General features: G+C 51.4%; 1 protein-coding gene across 3 annotated transcripts; it reads left to right on the top strand.

The window, feature by feature from the left end:
* Positions 1-423: 423 nt before the first annotated feature.
* On the top strand, positions 424-11,268 carry KDF1 (keratinocyte differentiation factor 1). 3 transcript variants are annotated; one of them, XM_065927550.1, is made up of 4 exons: positions 424-504; positions 8,341-9,411; positions 10,007-10,081; positions 10,622-11,268. In XM_065927550.1, the coding sequence occupies exons 2-4, from the start codon at positions 8,373-8,375 to the stop codon at positions 10,702-10,704; spliced, it is 1,197 nt and encodes a 398-aa protein (XP_065783622.1). In that variant the 5' UTR covers positions 424-504; positions 8,341-8,372; the 3' UTR covers positions 10,705-11,268. The 3 variants fall into 3 exon arrangements, 2 of the variants coding, with proteins under 2 accessions (XP_065783622.1, XP_065783621.1); XR_010662193.1 differs by lacking the exon at positions 424-504 and adding an exon at positions 516-566 and having other exon boundaries at positions 10,007-10,170; XM_065927549.1 differs by lacking the exon at positions 424-504 and adding an exon at positions 516-566.
* Positions 11,269-11,420: the final 152 nt, after the last annotated feature.

The following is an 11,420-nucleotide window of genomic DNA, read 5'->3' as shown; positions in this document are numbered from 1 at the left end:
TAAAAGATGTGGGTTCAATTCCTGGGTTGGGAAGATCCCCTGGAAAAGGGCATGGCAACCTACTCTAGTATTCTTGCCTGGAGAATCCCATTTTCAGAGGAGCCTGGCGGGTTACAGTACACTGGGTTGCAGACTTGGACACGACTGAAGGGAGTTAGCACGCAGGCCAAAAGGAAGGCGTCTCTGGAGACATGCCCTTTGGGCTGAGCGTTTAAGGCCTGGCAGGTGCTAGAGACTGCTAGGACCATCTGCCCATTTAACAGAAAATAAGACTGAGCCCATCGTCTGTCCACCGTGCCCGCCAGGCCTCATTTAACCGGACTAGGCCGAGCGCTGCGTTCCAAGTCCGCAGGTCAAGCGCCAGAGCCCGGCCGACTTGCCCGCCCAGCTCCCGGGGCGGGGCCTCGGCCCAGGTGCGCGGCGGAGGCGCTTCGCGGAGGCAGGAAGTGTGTCCCCAGCGGCGGCCCGTGCACCGCTCCCGCGAGACGCTCACCTGCGCCCCAGGTGAGCAGCGAGGGGGGGCGGGGGGAGGGGCCGAGCTGGAGGCGGCTCACCTGGCGGGACAGGTAAGCCCCGCGCGGGCCCGAGGGGGCGCGAATCAGGGCGGCACCAGTGTGGGAAGACCCCCTCCCGAGGCTACAGCCAGGCGGGGAGGGTCCCGGGGCCGTTTCCTCCGGGGCCACCCTCCCACTTCCGGGGTGCGCGGGCCGGGCCCGGCCAGGGAGCGGCCTGAGCGGGCGCCTAGGCTGGGCGGGCAGACTGGGGGTGAGGGGGCCGGGTTCGCCCTTAGGGTGGCTCTGGCTTGAGGTGGGAGCCGTGCTTGCTGGGGAGGCGGGGGCGCGCGGGGAGAGGGGGCCATGCACAGCCCGGGGGGCTGTGTCTACAGGCTGGATCCTCCCGCGGGCGGAGGGCCCCTGCAGCCGGAGAGGGTGGTGCTTGCCCCGAGGGCACCGCTGGTGTAGGGGCTGTGCTAGCTCGAGCCGCAGAGCCGGGATCTGGTTCTCCGTTGTCCCCAGGACTAGGTGCCCGAGGGGCCGGGAATCGGGGGGCTGAGACTTTGGGGCCGGAGATCAAGGGTGCACAGATGCCCAGGCACGCGAGTCGACGGCTGTTTTGGTGAACAAGGCTGGGGAGCCCCTCTCGGCGGTCGGGTGTGCCAGACGCAACTGGGCTAGTGCGGCCGGGCCTCTCCTGGTCACCTTTGGAGGAAGGGGATGGAACGGAGAGAGACCTCCAATGTGTGTGTTCTCGGGGACTAAGAGGGAGTGGGAGAGCCCCAATTAGAAGTTTGGGGAGGGCATGCCAGGATCTGGGGGCTTCTGACCCTGAGGAGGATCCCTGCAGTGCCTTGGGGTGCCCAGAGACCCAGCCCCTCCCAGGTGCCAGGCACAAGCTCTAAGGCCCTAAAAGCAATATCTCATTTAAACCTGAAGGTGGCCCCTGAAGGTATTCCGCTCTCCCCTTGTTAAAGATGAGAAAACTGAGGCCAGGAGCCTTACCCCAGGCACAGCAGGAGCCCCTGCTGAAGCAAGAGACTGGTGTCCCTAGGATTTTGGTGGTGGGGGCAAAAGCAGCAAGGGGGAGATATAGCCAGGACAAAATGGTCTGAGATTGACTTCAGGAGGGTTCAGGGTCTAGAAAGAAGCGGGAAACTGAAGCCAGGCACTGTCCTTATCCCAGGTCTTGTCCCCTTTTCCTCCGTCCCACCCTCCCTTCTAGATGTGCGGTGTAGAATGAAGTACATGGGCTCTAGAGTCTGACAGACCACAGTACAAATACAGCTTCATTCCCTCCCGCCTAGGTGTCTCTGGGCAAGTCACTTCACCTCTCTGAGCTTCAGAGTCCTGATCTGTAAAGTGGAGATACAATACTTACAGGGCAATTATGAGCGCTTAAATAAAGCAAAAATCCTCTTGAGCTGGAGCCTGTTTCTGGTCCGTTTAGCACAGTGTTGGGCACATGGTAGGTACTCAGTAAATATTTGTTGGATGAATTTAATGAATGGTGGTGGTGGTGTTCAGTTCCTCAGTCATGGCCAACTCTTTGCAACCCCATGGACTTCCCTATCCTTCACGATCTCCTGGAGTTTGCTCAAACTCATGTCCATTGATTTGGCAAAGCCGTCCAACCATCTCATCCTCTGTCGTCCTCTTCTCCTGCCCTCAATCTTTCCCAGCATCAAAGTGTTTTTCAGTGAGTCAGCTCTTCGAACCAGATGGCCAAAATATTGGAGCTTCAGTTTCAGCATCACTCCTTCCAGTGAATATTCAAGGTTGATTTCCTTTAGGATTGACTGGTTTGATCTTGCTGTCCAAGGGACTCACAAGAGTCTTCTCCAACACCATAATTCAAAAGCATCAATTCTTTAGCGATCAGCCTTCTTTATGGTCCAACTCTCACATCCATACCTGACTAGTAGAAAAACCATAGCTTTGACTATATGGACCTTTGTTGGTAAAGTGACGTCTCTGCTTTTTAATATGTTGTCTAGGTTTGTCATAGCTTTCCTTCCAAGGAGCAAGTGTCTTTTAATTTCATGGCTGCCGTCACTGTCCACAGTGATTTTGGAGGCCAAGAAAATAGAGTCTGTCACTGTTTCCATTTTTTCCCCCATCTATTTGCCATGAAGTGATAGGACCAAATGCCATGATATTAGTTTTGTGAATGTTGAGGTTTTTTTTTTTTTTTTCTTAATTGAATTTGTTACAGTATTGTTTATGTTTTATGGTTTGGTTTTTTGAGGCATGAGGGATCTTAGCTCCCTGACCAGGGATCGAACCCACACCTCCTGTATTGGAAGGCGAAGTCTTAACTACTAGACTGCCAGGGAATTCCTGGGTCTGAGGAATTCCTCAGGAATTCCTGGTTGAGTTTTAAACCAAATTTTTTACTCTCCTCTTTCACCTTCATCAAGAGGCTGTTTAGTTCCTCTTTGCTTTCTTCCATAAGGGTGGTGTCATCTACATATCCGAGATCATTGACATTTCTCTTGGCAGTCTTGATTCCAGCTTGAGCTTTATCCAGCCTAGCATTTCCCATGATGTACTCTGCATCTAAGTTAAATAAGCAGGGTGACAATATACAGCCTTGATGATCTCCTTTCCCAGTTTGGAACAAGTCTGTTGTTCCATGTCCAGTTCTAACTGTTGTTTCTTGACCTGCATAGAGATTTCTCAAGAGGCAGGTAAGGTGGTCTGGTATTCCCATCTCTTTAAGAATTTTCCACAGTTTGTTGTGATCCACACAGTCAAAGGCTTTAGCACAGTCAATGAAGGAGAAGTAGATGTTTTTCTGGAATTCCTTTGCTTTTTCTATGATCCAATGGATGTTGGCAATTTGATCTCTTGTTCCTCTGCCTTTTCCAAGCCCGGCTTGTACATCTGGAAGTTCTCAGTTCATATATTGTTGAAGCCTAGCCTAAGGATTTTGAGCTTTACTTTGCTAGCATATGAAATGAGTGCAATTGTGCGGTAGTTTGAACATTCTTTGGCATTGCCCTTCTTTGGGATTGGAATGAAAACTGACCTTTTCCAATCCTGTGGCTACTGCTGAGTTTTCCAAATTTGTTGCCATATTGAGTGCAGCACTTTCACAGCATCATCTTTTAGGATTTGAAATAGCTCAGCTGGAATTCCATCACCTCCACTAGCTTTGACAACTCCTAAAACCCTGGAGGTAGAGGAGAAGACAGTAATTGAAACCATGAATAGTAACCTCTTGTTCTTACAAATCCTGGGTACCCCAGAGCTCAGTGTAGTTCAAACAGGGTAGATATGCCTACCCTCTTGATCCAAGGGCTAAGCCCAAGACTCAAGGCTCTCCCTATGCAAGCACTCCTGGGCACAGGTTCATCCATGGAGTTGGCAGCTGACCACTCTGACTGCCCCCTTACTCTCAAATAATAGATGGGGTGGCATATGAGTCGAAGCGGGCCACTTGCGTTCAAACAGATGTGTGACTTTGACAATTTATTTAACCTCTCTTTGCTTCAGTATAACAACAATAATACCTACAAATAGGGTTCTGAGAATTAATTGGTTGAGTACATTTAAGCATTGAGAACAATGTAAGCTATCAATAATTAACTCTTTCACTAGAATCAAACTCCTGAGGTTAGGAAATTTTGTCTATTTTACCACTTCATTCACAGAATTTAGAAATGTCTGCCACACAGTAGGCTCTCAGTAAATATTCATTAATTGAGTGAATGAATAAATCCATACCCACCCCAGCATTGCTCAGACCAAGGCAGAGGGTTTTTAACCACTTGCCTCTCTGGACTGTGAGGGAGGACTTTCAAGCCACCTATTACAGTTTCAGTTTGGGAACCTTTGGAGGGGGACTTCACCTTACCCTCACCAGACTGCTGTTTCCCCCATTCCAGTCAGCCTGGAGCCTAAGTCCTTTCTCTTTCTACCTAATGGTCCTGGTTCTACCCAGAGGTCAGACAGAATGTGTCAGTCTCCCGAAGTACGTACTGTACCAACCCTGTTCTGGACGCTGATGCAGAAAGGACTCAGACACAGTCCCTGTCCCCTTGGGTCATATAGGCTTATCTTCAAACAGTGGGTTCAAGGCCAACTCAGCTGACCCAGAGCCAAGCAGAATGCTATGCGGGGAGGGGCTCCCATCTGACTTGAGGTTCTTCAGAGTCCTTGGAGAAGGAGCACTGTGTGGAGCTGGGGGAATGGGTTGAAGAGTTGCAGGAATAAAGAACTCCTGTATCCTCCTCATCTGCATTCATCACAGCTAACATTCCCTCCCTTTCTCTGTCAACACGTACCTTCTCTTTTGGGAGGAATCCTTTGAGATTAGGTTGCAGACACCATGCGTCTTTACACCTAAATGCTTCAATGTACACTGCCTAAGAATAAGAACATTGTCTTATTTCACACTTAATTTAACATTGGTGATTTAGCATGAACATAATAGTATTAAATAATATGCAGTCTAGTTTTAAATTTTACCAATTATCCAGTTTCTCCTCTTGATCCAGGATTCAATCCAGGATTGCACATTCCATTTACTTATCATGTCCCTTAATTTGCACTTGTCTGATGTCTTTTCATGATTATGTTCAGGTTATACATTTTTGGCAGGAATACTCCATAAGCGATGCTGTATCCTTTTTAGCACGTAGTACCAGGAGACACAACCTGTCGGTTTGTCCCATTATTAATAATGTTAACTTTGATCACTTGATTAAAGTGGTGTCTGCCTAGTTCCTCCAGGTTCGTGTTTGTTGTCATTGTTGCTGCTTTTTAAATTGTCACTGGCTGCAGTAAGTAGAAGGGAATAGAGGGGGCCAGAATGGGGGCCTTGATATTATCTGGGTGAGAGATGATGGCGGCTGTGTGTAGGGAGGCAGCATTGATCTGCCCAAAGCACATCACCTATTAAAGCCAGAACTGGGACTGGAATACAGATAGTCTGATGTTCAGTCCCAGTTCCCTTCACATCACCAGTTCTAGCACACTAGTAAAAGATTAATGTCTCGGAAAATCTAGGCCAAGGATAGTTACTGCCCAGCAAACCCTTCCATGCGGTCAGAGAGACAGAAAGAACATGAAGTCACTCAGTCATGTCTGACTCTTTGCGACCCCATGGACTGTAGCCCACCAGGCTCCTCCATCCATGGGATTTTCCAGGCAAGAGTACTGGGGTAGGTTGCCATTTCCTTCTCCAGGAGATCTTCCCGACCCAGGGATTGAACCTGGGTCTCTCGCATTGTAGGCGGACGCTTTACCGTCTGAGCCACCAGGGAAGTCCTCCATGTGATCAGGGACCTTTCCAAATATATCACGACATAATGTTCCCACAGGCAGAGTTATTTTCTCCTATAATGCTGTGTATATCCTATGTGTTCCAGCTTTTAAGCATCTGTTTTCCCTACAAAACATGTGTGAATCACAGGAATAGCATCTATAGGTCATTCATGTTTGGTTCTACTGTGCCTAACACAGGGCCAGGTTCAGTGAAATCTGAGCTTGCTAGCAGCCAGGTCAAAAAGGAAAAGAAGATGCATTTTGAGGCTTACTTTCTTGTCTAATCAAAGGCAGCAAAACAGTGCTTGATGTTAAATGTTGATAGGAGAGCCAGTCTGAGTCATACTGAAACATGGACAGGGGACCTGTTGATTCCCAAGTCTGATCTGAAGGAGGAGGGGAAGAAAGGGAAGGTGGTGAGGATCAGGTTCTGTAGCAAGTCAGATGGAAAGGCATTTGTTGAGCAGCCTCAGGCTCTGTCCTGGTGGGCTTACCAATGGTAGGAAGACACTCAGGGAGACCATTACCCCAAAAGTGAGATCCCAGGAGCTTTTTCTTCTTATGTGGTAAAATATGCCTAATATAAAACATACCATTTTAATTTTTAAGTGGTTTTGATGTTACAGTCCTGTATGTGGCATTAAATACATTCACATTGTTGTGTAACCATCGCTACTGTCCATCTCCAGAACGTTTTCATTTTCCCAAACTGAAACTCTGCCCATTATATACTAACTTCCCACTCTCCCCCTGCTTCCAGCAACTACCAGTGTACCTTTTTTTTTTACTGTTCTAGATATTTCATATAAGTGGGACCATAAAATATTTGTCCTTTTGTGTCACGCTTATTTCACCTAGCATAATATCTCAAGGTTCATCTACGTTATTTGTTGTTTAGTTGCTAAGTCATGTCTGACTCTTTGCAACCCCATGGACTGCAGTACTCCAAGCTCCCCTGTCCTTCACTATCTCCCAGAGTTTGCTCAGATTCATGTCCACTGAGTTGGTGATGCTATCTAATCATCTAACCCTCTCAGCTCCCTTCTCCTTTTGCCTTTAGTATTAGGGTCTTTTCCAGTGAGTTGGTTCTTTACATCAGATGGGCAAAATACTGGAGCTTCAGCTTCCAATAAATATTCAGGACTGATAACCTTTAAGATTGACTGGCTTGATCTCCTTGTAGTCCGAGGGACTCTCAAGAGTCTTCTCCAGCACCACAATTCAAAGTTATCAATTCTTCAGTGCTCAGCTTTCTTTATGGTCCAACTCCCACATCCATACATGACTACTGGAAAAACCAAAACTTTGACTATACAGACCTTTGTCTGCAAAGTGATGTCTCTGCTTTTTAATACGCTGTCTAGGTTTGTTATAACTTTCCTTCCAAAGAGCATGCAACTTTTAATTTCATGGCTGCAGTCACTGTCCACGGTGCTTTCGAGTCCAAGAAAATGAAATTTGTCACTGCTTCCACTTTTTCCCTTCTATTTGCCAGTGAAGTGATGGGACTAGATGCCATGATCTTAGTGTTTCGAGTGTTGAGTTTTAAGCCAGCTTTTTCATTCTCCTCTTTCACCTTCATCAACAGGCTCTTCAGTCCCTTTTCACTTTCTGCCATTAGAGTGGTATCAACTGCATATCTGAGCTTTTTTATATTTCCCCCAGCAATCTTGATTTCAGCTTGTTATTCATCCAACAGTGGTCAAGAGTCCACCTGCTAATGCAGGAGATGCAGGAGACGTGGGTTCGATCCCTGGGTCGAGAACATCCCCTGGAGGAGGCAATGGCAGCCCACTCCAGTACTCTTACTGGAAAAATTCCGTGGACAGAGGAGGCTGGCAGGCTACAGTCCATGCAGTCATAAAGAGTCAGACACGACTGAGTGACTGAACACACACACTCTGCATAGAAGTTAAATAAGCAGGGTGACAATATATAACCTTGTACTCCGTTCTCAATTTTAAACCAGTTGTTCTTTGTTATAGTATGTATCAGAATTTCATTCCTTTTCAGGGCTGCATACTATTCCACTGAGAGTATATAGCTTTTTTTTTTTTAATTCATTCATCCATCAGTGGACACTTGGGTGGTTTCCATCTCTACCTATTGTGAATAATGCTGCTATGAACTTCGGTATACAAATATCTGTTTGAGTGCCTGTTTTCCATCCTTTTGGGTGTAACCCAGAAGTGATATTGCTGGATTATATGATAATTTTATGTTTAACTTTCTGAGGAAGCTCCACAGTGTTTTCCAGAGTAGCTATACCACTCTCCATTCCCACCAGCAGTGCACGAAGGTTCCACCCTCACCATATCCTCTCCAGAGCTGGTCATTTTCTGTTTTTAATAGTAGCCATCCCAGTGGGTGTGAAGTCTCAGGAGGTTTTGATATATAGGTTAGAGCACAGAGAGAATTTCCTCTTTGGGGAAGCAAGGGGCCGGGGTTCATGGGCATCCTTGGGCCCATCCACATCACAGACCTCAGAAGCCAGAAGTCCGAAGCTCCTTAGGTCTCAGCGCAAGCACGTGCCCCAGCCTCTGACTCTGTCTCCCTCCTGGCCTCTCCCTCACAGGCGTCTGGCTACAGCAGACCATGCAGTAAGCCATGCCCCGCCCCGGACACCCCCGCCCATCATCCGGGCCCCCACGCTTGGGACCGTGGGAGCGGCCAGCAGAGCTATGCCTGGAGACCTACGATGAGCCATCCCGGGCCCTATCGAGCCGCCGCACCCGCAGGCCAGACCCCAAGGACCCCGGGCACCACGGGCCCGAGAGCCTTACCTTCATCTCTGGCTCTGCCGAGCAGACTCCCGAGCCCCCTGCCTGCTGCCTGCTCTGGCGACCCTGGGTGTGGGACTGGTGCCGGGCGGCCTTCTGCTTCCGCCGCTGCCGGGACTGCCTCCAGCGCTGCGGGGCCTGTGCGCGGGGCTGCAGCCCCTGCTTGTCCTCGGGGGACTCCCCTGAAGGGGCCGCCGAAGCCAGCTGGGTCAAGGAACACAACGGCGTGCCCCCTAGCCCTGACCATGCGCCTCCCAGCCGGCGGGATGGCCAGCGGCTCAAGTCGGCCATGGGGAGCAGCTTCAGCTACCCCGACGTCAAGCTCAAAGGCATCCCAGTGTACCCCTACCGCAGCGCCGCCTCCCCCGCCCCCGACGCGGACTCCTGCTGCAAGGAGCCGCTGGCTGACCCCCCGCCCATGCGGCACAGCCTGCCCAGCACCCTCGCCAGCAGTCCCCGGGGCTCCGAGGAGTACTACTCCTTCCACGAGTCGGACCTGGACCTGCCCGAGATAGGCAGTGGCTCCATGTCCAGCCGAGAGATCGACGTGCTCATCTTCAAGAAGCTGACAGAGCTGTTCAGCGTACACCAGATCGACGAGCTGGCCAAGTGCACCTCAGACACTGTGTTCCTGGAGAAGACCAGTAAGATCTCGGACCTTATCAGCAGCATCACCCAGGACTACCACCTGGATGAGCAGGACGCTGAGGGCCGCCTGGTGCGCGGCATCATTCGCATCAGCACCCGCAAGAGCCGCGCCCGCCCGCAGACGGCAGAGGGGCGCTCAAGCCGGGCAGCCGCCCCAGCTGCCACCGCCCCAGACAGCGGCCACGAGACCATGGTGGGCTCAGGGCTCAGCCAGGATGGTAGGTGGGGTGCCACACCGAGGGGCGGAATGGAGGAGGCTTTGGCTAGGGAGGGTTACATTGGGCTCTTTGGCCGCTGTGGATCCGCCCCTCAGCTGGTCCCAGCTTTTCCTCCTTCTGGTTCTCCGGTCCTCTGCGTCCCCTCACAGGCTCCTTCTGTCCCCCGCTGCTACCTACCAGAGGGGCTTCCAGGCCTAGCGAGCTAGTCTGGTTAACAGGACCCAGGTACCCATATGAATTTGGACCTCTGATCTGTGCTGGCCTAACCAAACTCCCCATCCACCATTGTACAGACAGACAGACAGACACACCCCCTCTGTGTCGCTTTTTAAACATCATTTCTCTACACACACACACACACATGATGTTTCTCTAACCCAGCACACATACACACACACAGACACGATGTTTCTCTAACCCAGTGCATGTACACACACACACTCCGTGTCATTTTTTAAACTTCGTTTCTCTACACACACACACACACACACACACACACACACGATGTTTCTCTAACCCAGCCCAGGGCTAATAAGTGGGGAATGAGATTGAAAGGACGTGATAATGACCACTGCCCCTCGTGTTCCCTCCCTAGAACTCACAGTGCAGATCTCCCAGGAGACGACCGCAGATGCCATTGCCAGGAGGCTGAGACCCTATGGAGCCCCAGGTTTGGTCCTGACGTGATGAGGAGTGCGGAGAGGAGAGGGGACAGCCCTTGCGGCCCCCAACCTGCCCCTCTCCCAGCTTCCTCCTGGGGTGGGTGAGGATGGGATCAGAGAGGGAGGAGAGGCCCAGGCAGCCTCTTACCCTGTCCCCGTCCTGTAGGCTGGCTCAGAGATTCCACTGGGAGAGATTCAGGGGGATGCCCCTGAGCCAGGAGGCAGGCAGATGCCCAGAGCCTGAAGCGAAACCCTGGTCACTGGAGAGGAAAGTGGAGGACGGGGGAGGTGGGCACCCACTGGAGCTGAAAGGCACCCTGTGTGGTTTCTCCTGCTATCTTCTTGGCTTTCACAAGCCCCTGGAAGCAGGGTCATTCCCCTTTACAGGAAGCAAGACTGGGGTTGAGAGAGGCAAAGCCGCCGAGTGGCTCACCCACCCAGCTCAAGTCCCCCTCTGTTTCTTCTCAGCAGGTTGTTCCCTGCCCGAGGGCTTTGCATGAGCCCGTCCCCATCTCTGAGCCTCTGTTTCCTCCTTCCTTCCTCCACAGGATACCCTACCAGCCACGACTCATCCTTCCAGGGCACCGACACAGACTCTTCAGGGGCACCGCTGCTCCAGGTGACCTGCTAACCCTCGCCAGGCCCAGCGCTGCCTCCCCATCTGAGAGGACAGTCTACGGCATGAGGAGAGGGACCAGAGCCCCCCTTTGTGGGAGGCAAGGCCGTGAGACCAGAAGCCGTGCCCACTCTGGCTCCTCCCGCCTTGGCTGAATGGTTCCCGAGCCACATGCATTTCACTGGGCTGTGGCGCCCCCGTTCCCCTGGGGTCCCCCGCTGGCCTGGCCCCTGCCTGGGCCTGTCCTTCCTGCCCCGTCTTCAGGAGGCCTGGGTCATGGAAAGCAAAAGCTGAGGAGGGGACTTCTGGGATTGAATCCCGACTCCATCCCCATAACATGCTCCCCCTGTAACATACAACCCATAACCTATCATGCAGTCCTCCCCCTCCCCAGGACAGAGCGGGTAACAGCTCAAAGAAGCCTGTCTTAAATGCACTGGGTTGGAGGGCAGGCAGGACCTCTGTCTGGAACTCTGTGGGCCGTGCCCACTCCATCTTATGTTCTGTTGAGCAGTTAGCTTCCTGGCTGGTGTTCTACATCCTAATGTGACCATAGTACAAACTTAATAGATCTCTGTCTGCTCATCTTGGCTGTGATGCTGTCCTTTCTGTCGCATTTGCCTGACTGCTGCCTGGGGCAGGAGACCACGCAGAGCATCCAGCCTGGCCTAGTGCTGTGGGGTTGAGGTCAGAAGGCTAAACTGAGAGCGGTAAGGCCCATCTCTCAGACT

Source organism: Muntiacus reevesi, chromosome 3 (genome assembly GCF_963930625.1).
Source record: "Muntiacus reevesi chromosome 3, mMunRee1.1, whole genome shotgun sequence".
In the NCBI taxonomy this organism is placed as follows: Eukaryota; Metazoa; Chordata; class Mammalia; order Artiodactyla; family Cervidae; genus Muntiacus; species Muntiacus reevesi.
The sequence above is the reverse complement of the archived record's forward strand: the minus strand, read 5'-3'. Positions and strand labels throughout refer to the sequence as shown.

Coding starts and splice junctions, on each gene's coding strand:
- KDF1 (XM_065927550.1), top strand. CDS start 8,373: ATGCCCCGCCCCGGACACCCCCGCCCATCATCCGGGCCCCCACGCTTG. Junction 9,412..10,006: donor CTCAGGGCTCAGCCAGGATG/GTAGGTGGGGTG, acceptor TTCCCTCCCTAG/AACTCACAGTGCAGATCTCC. Junction 10,082..10,621: donor GAGACCCTATGGAGCCCCAG/GTTTGGTCCTGA, acceptor CTTCCTCCACAG/GATACCCTACCAGCCACGAC.